The 16,618-nt window shown below is 39.0% G+C and overlaps 8 protein-coding genes across 8 annotated transcripts; 5 read left to right on the top strand and 3 right to left on the bottom strand.

Annotated features, from left to right (window-relative positions):
- Positions 1 to 216: 216 nt before the first annotated feature.
- ATC70_006394 (uncharacterized protein) lies at positions 217 to 776 on the top strand (the record flags this gene model as incomplete). Its single annotated transcript, XM_064825670.1, has 2 exons — positions 217 to 297; positions 366 to 776. 2 exons carry the CDS (start codon positions 217 to 219, stop codon positions 774 to 776), a joined length of 492 nt encoding a protein of 163 aa, XP_064676888.1.
- A 255-nt stretch (positions 777 to 1,031) lies between these two features.
- On the top strand, positions 1,032 to 1,672 carry ATC70_006393 (uncharacterized protein; the record flags this gene model as incomplete). Its single annotated transcript, XM_064825669.1, has 2 exons — positions 1,032 to 1,487; positions 1,541 to 1,672. 2 exons carry the CDS (start codon positions 1,032 to 1,034, stop codon positions 1,670 to 1,672), a joined length of 588 nt encoding a protein of 195 aa, XP_064676887.1.
- A 1,788-nt stretch (positions 1,673 to 3,460) lies between these two features.
- Positions 3,461 to 4,652, top strand: ATC70_006392 (uncharacterized protein; the record flags this gene model as incomplete). Its single annotated transcript, XM_064825668.1, has 6 exons — positions 3,461 to 3,524; positions 3,594 to 3,734; positions 3,799 to 3,926; positions 3,998 to 4,167; positions 4,223 to 4,436; positions 4,491 to 4,652. 6 exons carry the CDS (start codon positions 3,461 to 3,463, stop codon positions 4,650 to 4,652), a joined length of 879 nt encoding a protein of 292 aa, XP_064676886.1.
- A 2,694-nt stretch (positions 4,653 to 7,346) lies between these two features.
- Positions 7,347 to 8,451, bottom strand: ATC70_006391 (uncharacterized protein; the record flags this gene model as incomplete). The annotated part of the gene is made up of 5 exons (XM_064825667.1): positions 7,347 to 7,703; positions 7,763 to 7,921; positions 7,992 to 8,148; positions 8,233 to 8,308; positions 8,367 to 8,451. The coding sequence occupies 5 exons, from the start codon at positions 8,449 to 8,451 to the stop codon at positions 7,347 to 7,349; spliced, it is 834 nt and encodes a 277-aa protein (XP_064676885.1).
- Positions 8,452 to 8,610: 159 nt separating this feature from the next.
- On the bottom strand, positions 8,611 to 9,469 carry ATC70_006390 (uncharacterized protein; the record flags this gene model as incomplete). The annotated part of the gene is made up of 4 exons (XM_064825666.1): positions 8,611 to 8,718; positions 8,779 to 8,882; positions 8,938 to 8,976; positions 9,043 to 9,469. The coding sequence occupies 4 exons, from the start codon at positions 9,467 to 9,469 to the stop codon at positions 8,611 to 8,613; spliced, it is 678 nt and encodes a 225-aa protein (XP_064676884.1).
- Positions 9,470 to 9,855: 386 nt separating this feature from the next.
- Positions 9,856 to 11,553, top strand: ATC70_006389 (uncharacterized protein; the record flags this gene model as incomplete). The annotated part of the gene is made up of 1 exon (XM_064825665.1): positions 9,856 to 11,553. One exon carries the CDS (start codon positions 9,856 to 9,858, stop codon positions 11,551 to 11,553), a length of 1,698 nt encoding a protein of 565 aa, XP_064676883.1.
- Positions 11,554 to 11,953: 400 nt separating this feature from the next.
- Positions 11,954 to 12,678, top strand: BPH1 (beige protein-like 1; the record flags this gene model as incomplete). The annotated part of the gene is made up of 6 exons (XM_064825664.1): positions 11,954 to 11,971; positions 12,025 to 12,141; positions 12,204 to 12,278; positions 12,338 to 12,412; positions 12,474 to 12,584; positions 12,640 to 12,678. 6 exons carry the CDS (start codon positions 11,954 to 11,956, stop codon positions 12,676 to 12,678), a joined length of 435 nt encoding a protein of 144 aa, XP_064676882.1.
- Positions 12,679 to 15,224: 2,546 nt separating this feature from the next.
- ATC70_006387 (uncharacterized protein) lies at positions 15,225 to 16,613 on the bottom strand (the record flags this gene model as incomplete). The annotated part of the gene is made up of 2 exons (XM_064825663.1): positions 15,225 to 15,491; positions 15,546 to 16,613. 2 exons carry the CDS (start codon positions 16,611 to 16,613, stop codon positions 15,225 to 15,227), a joined length of 1,335 nt encoding a protein of 444 aa, XP_064676881.1.
- Positions 16,614 to 16,618: the final 5 nt, after the last annotated feature.

Genomic DNA, 16,618 nt, shown 5'->3' with positions numbered 1-16,618 from the left:
TCGAGTAGGCCATTCAGCGATGCAAAGTATAGCAAAAAAAATTGCATCCAAAGCCGGTGACGTGGTGGGAGATGCAGTAGTGCCAAATAACCAGTTGCTTGTGACTCCAATCTCGGCCATTGAAAGGGAGTGAAGTGGTGGATTAGCCAAATCCCTCCTATCCATCGACATCTAGTGCCTCTTTTCTTTGAATTTTACCCCGGGAAATCAGCAACAATGGCTTCTACAAGCAGTATTTATCTCTTTAGACATGTACAAACAAAGCAAATCTTGGTTAGCTCCAGACAAAACATGAAGGTAAACTTGGCATCAAACCACATGTCAAATGTCAAAAATATTGAAGCATGGTGTTTCTTTGCATTTAGAATAAAGTATTGAATCAACTCGGCACAACACACAAACATCCTCAATTAAGAAAAGATTTATGGCGTCCTCTAGTTGCTTTAACAGGCTTCCAATCACCTCAATCTGCTCAAGCAGTGACCGATGCCCTTCTTCAACGCTCAAAGGCCCGTCAGCTTGATTTACAAAGCAGTGAACAACATATTGCAAAGCCCAAGCGTATCAGACAAATGGAAGAGTTGGATTTAGTAGAAAAGTCGATTGTATCATTACGTGAGGCACTGGAATCAGTTGCTGCATCAAGAAACGAAACCAAATTATTAGCACTTTGGGAACAACCTCATTTCATGGAGTTGAAGGGTGAGAAGGAATGGCCTTCGTTTTTAGAACACGGACAATTAGAATTAAAGAACAACCGTTTTGTAAAGGAGTAAGAAGAAAGTGTCATGTAGTATAGTTTAGAAGCATATGTGTTTAATAAAGATTTAGTTTTATGAATACATCTTGTTCATTGGTGGCTTGCCCTTGAGATTTTACAGGGAGGGTTGTTTGCGGGGATCCTTTTTTTTTTTTTTCAACGTTTGGCAGACATTTTGTTGCTTGCTTGCTTTGAGGTTCGTTGAAACCCAGTTTTTAAGGCAACCCGGACAAGCATATTCTTGTTTCTTTTTCAAATCTATCATACAATCATGTCAAATAATAAGGAGCAAGGTTCAGCTAGAGACTATATCAAATCGTATGTCAAGGAATCCAATACGGAAGATTATCTGCAGCAAGAGCAACCTCGTTATGACCCTACAAAGCCAATCCAATCCCCGCAACCTACACCAGTTGAACAAGAACCATTACCTGAACCTGTTCAAACATCAGAGCATTATAAAGTACATTTACCTACGCAAAATCCTATTCCATCGAATGAAAACACAGAACCTAGAGCCGAGCAACAGCAGCAGCCACCACAGCCTGTATGGGCAGCGCGAGATTTTAAAGAGCAAAGAAGTGAAATCCATGAAACATCGCTCACAGTATGCGCAGATCTTCATGAAAATCTGATGACATGTTTCCAACATGGTAGTTGGTGGGATAAGGCGAAGATGTGTGAAGAACAAAAGCAAAAGTTTTGGAGCTGTTATAATGCTCAAAAGGTATAATCCAGATGTCTGTAAAAAATTGACAGCTTCTTATTGTTTGTTGGTAGAAATTTTTGAAAGAGGTCAATTACAAAGGCCCCATAAATACAGAAAAGGAGGATAACGAGATTTTGCTGAGAGCGTATAAGCTTCGTGATAAAATTGATCAGCAACAGCAAGAAAAGAAGGCAGAAAAGTAGTAGGGGCTTTGCATAGATGTATGGAAATGTAGTTCTGTCAAATGTCATGTTCATTGATGGGCACTATAATAAAATAGGGTCGTTAGATTCAGAACAATATCATTGGCATCAATCTCCTATGTATTTTTTTTCAAGAAAGCAATGGCATGTAACCTATGATTGATAGTCTTACGCTGTCGAGGTTGCTGGTTTTATTATCATGCAATTTAATTAGGATCACAATTTTGCATTTGGCACTGGAATCCTCATTTGATTGCAGCATATGCAATAATTAAGCCAATTAGGTCTAAAGATTTGGAATTACATGAAATAAAAGTTTTTCTGTTAAGCTATAGTGCTGTTCCATTCGCAATTCTCTTTTCATTAGCTTCAAAAACATCGATTGTCTTCATAAGAAGGTATTTTGCTAGCCAAAATCTAGTTGAATCTTCGCTCTCCATTCTGTCCTTTATTTGTTGATTTTCGAAATTTTGGACTCGATTCGACCTATTTTGCTAGATTCGACTGTGTAAATTGTGATGATCATCCCATACTTTCTAATGCATTTTTGAAGTACTTTTTAAAACGCATCCAATGGTGCCAAATAAAGTCAAGGTTTTGAATTAAGGTATTGAGCAATTTTGGAAAACATGAAATGAAGTTTTTGGTGAAAACGTCGAGATTTTCTATACAAAAATCTCACAAACAAGGTATCGGGGGTTGCTTTGGATCGAGAGAAACATTTTGATCTAATATATGCCTTGGTAAAAGTCTGGGCCAAAAACGCGATCGTTTGATTTTTGCTGAAAATCATGAGTGATACCTCATGGTTTTTGGTTGAATACTGTTGATACCAAAAAAATTGAGCAATGGTGCCAGAAAGTAAGTGCTAGATTAGAGCAATCGTTTGGTGCCGCTCTGACAGTCTAAAACGGCTTCTAAAACGAGAAAACGCGACTGAAATGCATACAAATTACGCTGTGTTTTGCTTATTCTTGAGTAGTTGGAGGCAATGCTATCATATTGTTTGTTCGTATATGAATTGTTTCCATGAATTCGGACGTGAAGTATTGTAAAAGAATCAGATCCAGAGCTACAGGTCGCTTTTGAAGGATTCTAATGTGATAATGGAGAGCTATAAAGCAAAACTTCAGTATATAGTAGTAAAATTACAGCTCATCTCAATATCCACTTAACCCGACGAACAAAAACCAACGAGCACAGGAAGGAAAATGTCATTACACACAATCTATCAATCGTTTTGGGTAGTGTGGCAATAGATTGAGAGATGTGTTGGTGTTACATGTAATATTGATTCAGGCACAGCGTATTGAACAGCCTGTATACAGTGCAATTTTAAACGGTAATGCCTCATTTCACTTGATCCCTTGTCGAGATTTGCTGAATTGAGATTGGCATGATGGCGCTATACATGAATTCTCCACTGTTATTGGCACTACTCAAAGTATTTGTGCTCCTCAGTGACATTGCTCTGCATCTGCATATGTAATAGGAGCTGCCTTTTCAAACGATTTGAACGCAAACGCTGTTGAATACATTAACCAACTTCCATTGCTAGTGGCCAGTCATTCGATCACTGCTAAATCGCAAATTCTGCTCAGGTACCACCATGATATAAGCTTTTGTTTCACTTGAGATGGTCACATTTACACATCTCCCCGCCCTCAACTCTGATTACTACAATGATTTGTAATATTATTAAGCGGTCAAATGCATTATATATATTGCGACATTTCAACAGGGATCTCATAATTATTCAGTTTTTTATCATATTAAACAGCACAAAACATGTCTACTGCTACTATCACCACTGCCACCAAGCGAGCTCCTGTATTTTTCATCTCTCATGGAGGTTAGCAACGACATACCCTCTAATTCAGCATATAAAGCCATATGTTTTGTTAACCCACATTTCATGCAGGTCCCAATCTTTTGGAAAATCAGGACAAACCAGGTCATTTTTACAACTGGCTCGGTAATTATCTCAAGAATGAATTGAAGCCAAAGGCCATTGTCATTATCAGTGCTCATTGGCAAGGACAAGGAAATAATGGTGTATTTGGTATGACTTTATTGAGTTTATATATATACCCCTGGTCAGCGAACTCATCTATCATTTCGTTTAGTGGAGACATCTGAAAAGCCGAAGCTCATCTACGATTTCTTCAACTTTCCTCGTCGCTACTACGAAACGAAGTGGGATCACAAGGGATCTCCTGCTATTGCTAATCGTGTTGTCGACTTGTTGAACAAGGTATTTGGGCGATACTTTTGCATGAATGATGTTTGGACTCCATAATTAACTGTTGATGATAAAACACATAGTCGGGAATCAAAGCATCAGGCGAGAGGCACGGCAATGATCATGGTGTTTGGGTACCATTGATGCGTGCTATGAAGTCGAACCCTGATATTCCCGTCATTGAAGTCTCCACTTTTGAACATGAAGATATGGAAATGCATACAAACATGGGCGAAGCGCTAGCACCACTGAGGTAATATCTTGTTTGCTGTGTTACGAGGAAGCATGTATTAATTTAGTCTACACAGAGATGAGAACATTGTCATCATTGGTAGCGGTAGTGCTGTACACAACTTGAGTACACTCTGGAGCTATGGAGATAAGCCTTCACCTAAATTTGTTCATGATTTCGACAAGGATATGGAAAACATTGCTTGTCGCTTTACAGCTGAGGAACGTAACAACTTGGCTAATCAGCTTGACAAACATGCTAGCTTTAGAAAGTGTCATCCAACTGCCGAGGTATGATATCAAGAGAAATAGTCAGATTGCTCTACTTACATTTTATGTCAATAGCATCTCGTTCCCTTCCATGTTGCATTGGGTGCTGCAGGCTCAGATAAGGGCAAGAAATTATTACAGGATTATTACTCGACCCTCAGCTGGGGCTCATACGCATTCGGATTGCCAGAAAATACCACACTACCCACATATGACGGAAGTCAAGCAAAATTCTGATATCTATTGATGGGCCTAATATTGTATTACATGGTATATAACTTTCTTTAATTATGCATTAAATTAATAAATGGTGTCATTTTGTATCATACTCTGCATATTATTTACTACTGAATTATGTTGTGCGTATATTGCACAAGGCAAGAGCGACCTCAATCAACAAAACCTACATCCACCTTGTATGTCTAAGAACGTATGTACACTCTGTGAAACCTATACAGGTTTTCGTGCAGTAAGCAAAATACCTGATTGAGCAGCTTGAGAACATCACTTATTCATAATGGAGTCAAGCCTCAAGCATAAACAGAGCGCCGAACATGTGAAATTTGATATATCATAAACAGAGTGCCCAATATATAAAATTTGATAGATTCAAATCATAAACAATTCAAGGTAAAAGCCAGATAAACTCTCGAACTTGAAACATAAATTGAAAATGTATATAAAAGAAAGCATCTTGATGCAAATCCATTTCAGTTTTTTTCTCATACTTCAAAATGCCAAAGAATCCTATTTCCAAGCCTGAATCTTCTCGCATCCAATCTACTCAAGCTAAGAACAACCAGGACACCGGTAAAGGCTCCTTTGCTTCCCGCGTCCAATCTGCCGCTGACAGAAATGCTAATCAATCTGGTGATGCCAACACTGGTGCCGGGCAAGCTGGTAAACAACAGCAACAAAACAAGTAAACATTTGATGTAGTCATCTAGGTAAGTGAAGCTCCAGCTGGATATATGGCATCCCTGCTAATAGCATTTAGCAAAACAGCAATCTCTATATCTAATTTTGATTCAAATATCATATTTCTTTCAATAAAATCATTCTCTAAAGGTTGCACTATGAGCATATATGCGTTATTATTTTATGTTGCTTGTCTGGGCAACTATTTACTGACTCCAATGGATACCATAGATAGGGTATGAGCGATATTCTGATCACTTCATGGCAGGATGTTATATAGAGCAGTTGCCGATGCTTTTTAGATTGCATAAATATTCAAGCAATGCTCGGTTTTTGGGTATCACGGATACTAGTCGATCTATCTCGCTACGTTCGATGTCGGCGTCGCCCTGTGGGCTCTCGTCAAAGACGTTATAGTAAAATTTTGGTATATCCAGTAGATTTTAAATAACCAATCATTAGTAAAAAAAAAAAAGGTTCTATTAGAACCAAGAGGTGGAGGAGAGGAGGCATTTTTCTCATCACCCTTTTTGTTTATAGACTGATATCAAACGAAGCCTATTATTGGGACAATGTGAAAGAAAATTCAAGTTTTATGCAGCATTTGCTTATCACAATCGTCATTTCTGATAATAGAATTGTCATAACATTCACTGCTGCTGATGCATTTAAGATGGCGGCATAAAGCTGGCCATCTGTAAATATAGGACTTTTGTAAGATCTATAGCGACTTTTTTGAGATATTGTCATTGCAAAAGACATCTTCATGTAACGAAGCTCCCCAAAAAAAAGTATTTGCGCTAAGCAATTGTCCTTTCAATTCCATGATTCCCATTTAATCAGCATCGCAATCATCATTGTCATCAACAGAAAGACATTTAGGTCAGCCAGCAGCAATGCCGACGCCAAAATCGATTCAAACTCAGTTTATTTTTTTCTGTTCAAGATTGGACAGATTTTGTGTTTTTTCGACCTCTTTAATTTTTTTTGTGATATTCGACTATATAAACTTTGATGATCACCCTACGCTTCCTAGTACAACCTTGAAGTGCTTTTCAAGGCGCTTCTAATGGTGCTAATTGTAATAGGTGTTTTGAATGAAATTACTGAGAAATTTGGTAAAATATGAAATGAGGTTTTTAGCGAAAATAGCCATACTTTGCATGTGAAAACCTCATAAAAGTGGTTTCAGAGGTTGCTTTGGATCGAGAGAAACATTTTGATTTGATATATACCATAGTAAAAGTCTTCATTTTCAAGGTGAAAAAAGCGATCGTTTGATTTTCGATGAAAACCATGAGGGGTACCTCATGCTTTTTGATCAATTTTTGGCCATGTTTTTTGGGTCTTCAAAAAGTTGAGCAAAGGTGTCAGGAAGTTACTACTACTCAAGTACAATTGTTTGGCGTTATTCCGGTGGCTCAGAAAGGTTTACATGTCAAAATATGAAGGCTTGAAAACTATTCAATTTAGCTGTATTTTTGCTTTATAGAGTTTATTTACACGGCATAAACCACATCTTTGGTAGCTGCAGTTTACTGGAAAGGCAGTTCTGTAGCTTGAGCAATTTTTAATTCGAAAAAGGGGCATATTGATTTTGGTAAAGCTGATTCATGGAAATTTTGATGCGCTATGTTGCTAGTAAGCTTATTAACAATGGAAATAAAAATCCGAATTTGCTGCTTGAATGCTATGATTTTGCACCTTTGCTTGGCTGCGGTAAAACCTATTAAGACTAATATTACCAAATGCTGAATTAGATGCAATCTCGCTACGCTCCTATATATTAGGTATGCCAGTCTACAGCAACTGATTTAAAATCAATCTGATAAGATTTGACAGATTGATTTGTAAATTGCACTAGTAAGTTTTGAAAATGGATTCATTTTCAATGCAATACATGGTTTATACAGCCTCAAATTAACCCATTTGTTTGAACTCATGAATCTTTTATTGTAAACTAGTGTGTATATGTACTATATATGTATGGATTTGCTTCTCAAAAAATTCCATCTAAAACTTGAAAACTTGATCAGCAAGTTGACTGACAGCGCGAGGCTTGTCATAACCCAGTTCAATCAAGTTTTCAGTCATGGCCTTGACCATAGGCAAAGGACCACAGAGCAAGATCTTGATATCGCTGGCAGGAGCAGGGCAATGCTCACGAATCATATCAGCATTAACGAAACCTGTACCTTGAGTCCAGTTGGCAGGAGGTGTATTTAATACGTGGTAAACATGGATGTTGTCGTGCTTCTTGGCGAGTTCATCTAATTCATCACGGAGCAAGATATCCTCTTCGGAAACATTACCGAAAATAAGATTGACTTGAGTTTTATCGTTAGGATTCTTGCAAATGGCGTGGATAATCTACTCATTATGTAATGATAAATAACCCATTTCCAGAGCACATTACTCCACACAATTACCTGAAGCATAGGAGTGATACCAGTACCACCAGCAATCATACCAATGGCTCTGCACATGTTGGGAGTGTAGTTGAAGTTACCCTTAGGGCCACGAACAGCCATTTCATCACCAATCTTGAGTTCACTAAACAATCTGGAAATGTTACCAGAAGGATAGGACTACAATGCGCTGTTAGTCTCATTTCCTTCTTTAAGCCCCCCCCCCCCCACACACATATCCTTTCATTACCTTGATGAGTAAATCGAAATGACCAAGATCATCATCAGAGCTAGTAGGAGTGTAGCTACGAGAGATCTGCTTACCATTGATCTCTGCCATGACGGACACATGCTGACCAATAGGAAGACCTAAACGAGCATCCTTGCGAGGTAAAGCGAAACGGTAACTGGATAAATGTAAATTTCGATTCTCTGTCTTTTTTTTTTTTTTTTTTTGTTTGTGCGAGGCTATGCAGAGGCGGCTTACTTACATGGCTGTGTTGTGAGAGATGACAATCTTCTCTGCTAGCTTGAAGTTCTTGAACACTTTGGCATCCAACACTTCACCTAATTCAAGAAATTGTGGTCAGCAAATGAAAAATTTTATAGATTTGGGCTTGTTTACTTTGTTTATTGAGGAAGAAGTAGGCACTTCCAGCAGCAATAACAGCAGGAATGAGATAAGGTAAAACAGACTGAACAGAATCCATAACAAATAAAGTATATATATATAAGGAGGAAGAGGAGGTGGAAGAGGAAGAAGAGATTAAACACAGTTTTCACAATAATTAGGGGCCCAACACCGAAACATATTTTTTTTGGGGACAAAACTCGGCGAATCAGAATTTACATGTGAATGCACTCTGATATCAAACTCTCCATCTACCAGCTCTTAGCATTGGTCGAACTCGCAAGAACCAATATCCAGCACCGTAAGCGACACCACCTATATGGGCAGCACTGTCCACAATCCCACCCTGAGTGTATGTTAGCTCCAAGTGCGCAATTCATGCTAAAGACAAATGGCACTGCCTTACCTCCAGCGTGGATGCTTGGTAAATGTCATATGCTGCGAACAAACCCACAACGGCAATGGCCGGCATAGGCACAATGAAAAATACTAGAAATGTAGCTCTTGGATCTGCTTGAAATGTGAGTGGTCTGTGCTTTTGCACTGCGTAGTTATGTAACCTTACATGCGCAGGCAAAGAAGGATGTGATAGCCATGACAGAACCTGGTAGATGTTGGATGCAATTGAGCCCACATGTCATTTAAACCATAACAACGTAAAACAAAGTACCTGATGCCCCCATGGAGCCTCCCATGAGCCTAGGATCTTTGCTGCGACCATATTTCTCCTTCTCCAGCAAGGGCCGAATATACTTTCTGTAGCCCACTCCTACCAATGAAGCAGTGATACCGGCACCTGCATACAAAATCAAGAATCGTGATGCTCCAATTGCCTCAATGACACCTTGTCCAATGCTGTAGAGTACCAGCATGTTGAGACCTAGATGCTCCAACGATTTATGCGAGAATGCAGATGTCAAGAGTGTGTGATATCGCCCATTATGCATAGCTTCTGGCGAACTAATAAAGTGTTTTCCCATGATATTCAACCAGTGCGAATCGCCAAACTGCTTGTATGAATTGATAGCATACTGCCACATGAGGTACACACCCATATTGGTGCCAATAACAGACCATAACACTTTGTTTGGGTCCATGTTATTCATCTTGCGACTAAATCTCTGTAGAGGGTTTGTCTGTGCTCGGACGGCCTTGGATAAGGGCTCATTATTGCTGTAGTAATGGGGCCGTATATACGTTCTTGTTGCTACTATTTTTTGCTGCCATTTTGTGCTAGTAGATTTGCAGATATGCGTCAACCCAATGAATCTTGTCCTCAACATGCCTTTTTAGTGTGTTTTAGTCTAAAGAAGAGGAACCACACATTGCACCCAAGCATGGGGATTTTGATTTGCGAGGTCACAAAAAGCTTCTAATCAAAGCAAGCCAAACTATCCCGTTTGACATTTAAAGCAAGATGCGAATCTTTCTTTTTTTTTTTTTCGTCTTCTCTCTTTTCCCTAACAACTACGCCATTCAAGAAATGATGGACAATCCAAGCGGCAACCAGCAAGATTCGATGAGCTTCAAGGCTGCCAAGATGGCTTACCAACTCGTTGAATCAACTGAACGATTCCTAACTACTGCAGGCGAATTAGACTCTCAATCCATCAACCTTGTGGGGAACAATATCAATGATCACATCACAAGAGTGATTCAGCAGTACGAGAACGTTTGTATGATCGTCAATGCCCTCCAAGCCATCTCGCTGTGTGTGGGTGATCCTCAAAATCGCACCTCGCTGTTAACTGCTGCAACGTCGGCATCCACCTCTTCTTCTACTGCTTTATCCAGAATCTACTCTCAAATCTCATCGCTACAAATTGACGACAATACCGCCAGAGAGAGCTTGAACCAACTCGCTTTGTTGGTGCAACAGTCCAAATTGGTCCATGTCAAGTTGGAGGTAAGTAGTAGTAGTAGCAACGCCAGTTCACAGCCTATGCAAATCAGCCCTCCTCCTCCTCCTTCTTCTTCCTCTTCAACTCAAAACATGGACAATGAAAGGCGTGAATTGGCATTAAAGCGAAAGCAATTTGACGAGGAAAAAGAAGAGTTTGAACGTGAGAGAAAGCGTCTTTTGTTGGACAAAGAAACTGCTAATCAAAGACTAAAGAAGCAACATTTGATTGAGCAACAAGATCAACAACGAAAGCAGCTTGTGCAACAACAACAACAACAACAACAAAAACAAAAAGAGCAACAGCAACACCTTCAACTTCAGCAACAACGGTACGAACAAAGATTACTAGAGTTGCAAAATCAAAAACGAGAAAGGCAGAAACTAGAGCAAGAAAAGAAACAAAAGGAACAGCAAGACAAGAAAAACCTAGCAAAGCAAAAGCAACATATCCACGTTTTGTCCACTGATCAGTTTCTTGAGCAGTTTGAAAAAACTGCCGAAACATTTGCGCAATCAATCAATATGGACATTGACAATGTGTGGGAATCCATGCTGATTCATGCGTTGCCAAAGGATAAACTTCCTTGGGCAAACGAAACCATCATTGGAAAAAAGCATCCCTGGCGATATGCAAAGCAGTTGTATTACATAAAATATGCTGAAAAACTGAACAATGCCCTCTCTTTTCCTACTGACCATCCTGCCGAAACTGGCTCAAGCTCCAGCATCCCAGCTGCCCCTACGGCTGCTTTTGCAGCTACCAATGCTGTTACCCAGGCCACCGCCAGTACTTCTTCTATTGATGTCGTCCCCACCAATGGTGCTCCCACTATCACCACCACAACAACTGTCAATGCTCCTCTTTCTCCATTACGAAAACTACTCGAGCGTCCTGCTCCCTCAACAGCGGACCCACCCAAGGAACGGGATCAACGCCGAATTGCAGACTATTGTCAACATTTGTTGAGCTTGGAAATGAAGTTCTACGACACCATTGAGCAGTACAACAAGCGTTATATGCGCTACTGCACCATCGCTAATGTGGATTTAACTGGAAAAAACTTCATTGATCGGTACATCAGATCGTTAGATCCTAAATACCGTGATATCGTCCGCGCTGCCCTCCAGCTTCACAAACAACCATTGAATCATATCAAGGATGTGATGGCTGTGGCAGAAGAAACTGTGAATGCCTATATTGCTGCGTCTCGAACCCGTAGTAATGCTCCTTACAGCCAAAATTGTGTCCATAACCGTAAAGTCAATCAAACAGTGTAAATTAAGACAAGGCCACATTCTCCCTCTCTCTCTCTACGAACATAGTCAAAAATGACATTATACCCTTTGCTTTACAGTTCCACATCCCCTTTCTTTCCTTTTCAATATATGACTCTAACATAGATATATACCTATACTTACCCCTCCTCCACCTTTATTAGCGTACAAATAACATTATTGTCACCTTTTGCAATAAAACAGTTCTTGATCCAACGATCTATATCAATGCTGATTTGAAGGACTCGAGCTTCGGCTGTTGAATGCTGTCTGTGGTCAGTGATTCCGAATGATTTGTGGTGGCTTGAGATGTCAATATTGCAAAAGAGAAAAGACTGGGACACAGACCTTACATTAACAGCATAAAATTATTTGTCCTTTCACAAATTACACATTGCAAAACATGGCTAAAAATAATAAGGTAGCTAACACATAGAATTATCCTTGAACCAGCAGAATCTAACCGCACAGCAGCACACATCTGAAAAACAAAAAATACCCGCCAAAAAAGATGCCAATATCAAAAAGGCTACTCACAAAAGACGTGTAAAGGGAACATCCGAAGTGGATAATCCTAAATATGCCAATATGGTAATGCATAGATATTGCACCTAGGCAACATTATATGCTAAAAATGGCTCGTTTGTTAATAGGATTTCATGCTGAGTCTGGTGGAATCTGCAGCAAAGAAGGAAGATGAGAAAGTCAATAAGAAATTGGCTAAAAAGGTATATAGTGGATCCATTAGATCGCTGGAAGTGCTGCTCACTCTATATCAACGACATAGGCACTAGTTGCAAAGATCATTGAAGAGAAGGATGCCAAGAAAGATCAGAAAGCAGAGGAAAAGAAGGCCAAATTAGTAAGCAACCATGATCTGCTATAGAGACACTCTGAATACTCATCACATGGCTCGATACTAGGAAAAAGTAAAGCAGGCTTATCTTGAAGCACAAAAGAAGAAAAAGACTGAAGCAAGAAAGCTAAAAGCAAAAGCAAAGATGGAGGCTGCTCGTGCAAAATTACAGCCTGCGGTAAGTTGAATATCGGGCATCAAGAATTACAAAATGCTTAATCTTTTATAATTAGGTGCCGGAAAAGAAAAAGAAAAGTGTTAGATTTGCATAAACTGTCAGTTAGATTCTGTTATATATATGCAATAAATTGAATCACAATATGTATCAACCATCTTTGAATGTGTAAATCAGACATGTCGCATTAGATACAGCACAGTATCAGGAAATCAGTAATGCTATTCGTAATCACATCACACCATAACGACAACATTGGCTTTGAATTGCATTGGATACAATGATCGAGATCAATAACCTGCTAGTATTAACAGTTTGAATACAGCATTAAACGTCAACTCCCTAATTAAAATATTTGGTACTGATTTCATAAAGATTCTGAACAAGAACTATAGTATCTAGTAGCTTCATGCAAAAGTGTGAAGCTTCTTGTGCCAAGTTTTCGCATTTTGAAGAGTACATCCTTACTGGAGCGATTCTGAGCGACTTTGACGTTCACATTGGTGGATGTTTGGGTGGTACTTTTTTCATCCAAAACTCTTAGAGAGAAGGTTTAGGAAGAAAGCACATCGGCTCTGGCTAATTTTGCGCGTTGGGCGATGGCTAAAAGTGTATCAAAATATTCTTTGAAACTACCATTTTAGTTTGATTTCATCTAAAAAGTTAATTCAAGGCACATGCATGACATATCCGGAATGAACTACGTTTTATCTCTGACACATCCGCCTTAGACTCGCCGCTTTTTCATAATTGTAATATACTTGATACAGAGGTTTTCTGATTACCCAGAGACAAAAAAGAATCTAGAAACATGAAACCTGCATCTTTTTAAAACGATAGACGAGAGCGGAAAGCCTTGTTGATTCAGTTCAATAAATTAGCCATCATTATCATTTGGATGATCTTCATAAACACCTCTGCATTCAATTGCGCATTCCTTTCTTACATACGAATGTCAAAATTAAAGTTTTCATACCGACATTTGCACCATGGAAATGAAATTCGAGTGCTCTATTTCTTTGAAAATGAGATAATCATCTCTTAACATGGAACGTATTTTCTTGCATCTGAATTTTCACAATTAAATACAAATTATGGTTTCTCTTCGATATGTCTACAGCTGAAAACGCTCGCAATTCAGGTTAATGATTTTTTTTTTACCCGCCGGAATGCGAAACCACCTTTATTATTATGTAAACCTCTATGCCAAATCTTGGACGGATAATCCTTTGTATTGCCATTCTCACTATATATACTAATCTCTCTTCAGGGTACGGTTAGGGAAAAATGGATCATTACGTTATCTATTGTTTGAGAGATCTATATCTTGAGAATTTGTGGGATGACTGAACGATTTATGCCTGTCAGAACCTGAAGGAATATTTAACATCTACATTTGTGAGTGCAATTCAATACACCACTTTATAGGTAATTACGGCACAAATACGTGCTTGATGTATAGAATGCGTCTTGTCATGGACTAATCTAGACAACGTCGATATCCGGTGTATAGTAAAACTGTTATCGGGACATCAAGTTTTTAAAATTTGGGATTGCTCCTTATTCAGAAAACCTTGACTTTAAGACATCATGTCGAAATGATCTTGGCACACAAACTTTAGCAATCAGGATATTTGTATCTAACGGCTTTGTATTATTGCCTATGTCAAGCTTCTAGCAGGCTAAAATTGCAATGGACTATTGCAAGTAAAATGAGTACACAGTAATTCTGCTCGTTCTTGCTACATGTACAATCAAGATATATGCGAATTTGAAACACATTCGGTTTAAATGTCTCAATAGTCAGTGGCAAAAATCGATAAACCGATTTACAGATACTCGATTGACAATTGTCGATCAATTTGCAATCGTGTTTCGCTGGCTAATACGTCAAGAGTCTGAAATTGATGACGATACAGTGTATTATATATGTGGTTGCTATCATTTGTTTAATCAACTGCCATTTTTAATAATACAGGTTTCATAAACTGCACATGTATAAATCGTACCAGAAAGACTTTTTCGCTTTAAACCAATGAATCCATACTACATAGTATACATGAAGAAAAAGAATATTTGGAGTCTGTTTATTTGTAAATTCTAGGTCATGTTCTTGCATGAGTGTCTCTCAATCAAGTTATTGGCTCACACTATCCATATGATTCAAAAAAAAAAAAAAAAAAAAAAAAAGATAAATTTCATTTGTCGCACAAACGTCAAAATTGCCAAAAAAGTAGTTATCGCATCACATCATACCATGAATTAACATTTGTATTATTCGAGTTCATCAAGCAAAAAGCATATTTAAAGTAGAAAAAAAAGAAAGGAAAAGACACTACAGAACAAGGTTCTCGGTAGAATATGCTGCACACTACCTTGCTAGACAAAGGTTTACCAACACAAGTAATTGTTTACGGATTACACATAAAATGATCATAGAATTACATGCACATGAAAATTTCCCACTAAAACTGTTGGGATTTACCTCATGGTTATGTAGACTGTTTTGTTAGTACACGCACCATAGAATTAGGTCAGAATAGAAAACAGAATGTGATTTTTAATGTGTTTGATGCGATGATTAGTGCGAAATATTTACTGTAAAAATGAAAACTGTACAAAGAGGGATAATTAAATTAAAATTTACAAGAGTGCAGAGGCAGCTTTCTTGGCTCTTCTCTTTCTTAAAGTGCCATTGGCGACCTTTTCTTGACGTGTGACACGACGAGATCTCATTTCAGCATGACGATTACGATAAGAGTCCACAGCACGTTGAATTAGACCACGGCGACCGCAGAGTTGTTCTTGATTCAACCAACAGAGTTCCCAGCCTAACTTGTTGCAACTAGTTTCATATTCCCAACGGTTACCGTCGTATTCTTCTCTGGACACATTAGCTCGAGGATAAATCTATCATTACATGTTAATTTTAATAATTTTAATTTTACAGTTGTTACAACTTACAGCATTCTGCACTCGAAATCCAGCAGGAATATCATCTAAATTGACGGTATCCACATTAGTTCGTACAGTGTATTCTTTGACCAGACGATCATGAGAGTATAAAAATGTAATGTATTCTACACCATCAATGATTCTAGCAACCGGCTCATGAGCAGAAAGAGACACAACAGAGGCAACAGAAGGATGAGATGAAGCTCTACGGCGGTATGTACGAGTAGGCGCAGAGTGGCCATCAGCAGATCTACGGCGACCTGGACCACGCACCTTGTGTACTGCTGGAGCATGTGTCGATGTTGTTGTATTTGCCATAGGAGCTATATTGCTTTGGTTGATGATGTTTGCATAATATAGTTGCTGAGGAAACATTTGTTGCTGCTGTTGCTGTTGTTGTTGCTGAGGAGGCAAATAATAAGCCATTGAAGGTGGTGTTGATACGCTGCTATTTGGCGAATTGCTACCAGAAGCTGATACTGATGAAGGCGGAGTGATTTCTCTAGAAAATTGATGCTGTGGCAGATTGGAATACACTGAATTGCAGCTTTTGAAATTGACGGGCTGTTTGTTGGTTTGCAAAGAAACAAGATTGTTGTTAGGTGTATTCGCTGGAGGAGTGATGGGAAGCATGTTGAGCGACGCCTGAGACTGAGGTGTTGACATTGGAAGGTAAGAAAGAGGTTCATCTTGCAAGATATTGTTATCTGGGAGTGGCCATTCTTCTTTGATAGTAGGAGGCACTTGGACCATATCATTGTTCCATGGAGCAAAGAGATCATCCAACGGATTAATGATGGGCTGCGTCTGTTGTTGCTGCTGCTGCTGCTGCACTGGCCTTTGCTGAGTAGGCTGATCAATGCCGTTTTCCAATGGCCATAATGACATGTCAAGTTCATTGGATCCCAAGACGTCCAGGAAATGGACTTGCTGAGACGGATTGTATGGAGCAGCCGTATTGTTAGTAGCAGCAGTACACCAAGTGGCAGGAAAAGTGGAGTTATTAGTGAATTCACTGTTTGTAGAGGCAAAGGTTTGCTCAGATGATGTATTGAGGTAGGCGGTGGAGTTATTCATTTTAT

This window comes from Mucor velutinosus (genome assembly GCF_035048745.1).
Source record: "Mucor velutinosus strain NIH1002 chromosome Unknown tig00001545, whole genome shotgun sequence".
Lineage (NCBI taxonomy): Eukaryota > Fungi > Mucoromycota > Mucoromycetes > Mucorales > Mucoraceae > Mucor > Mucor velutinosus.
The sequence above is the reverse complement of the archived record's forward strand: the minus strand, read 5'-3'. Positions and strand labels throughout refer to the sequence as shown.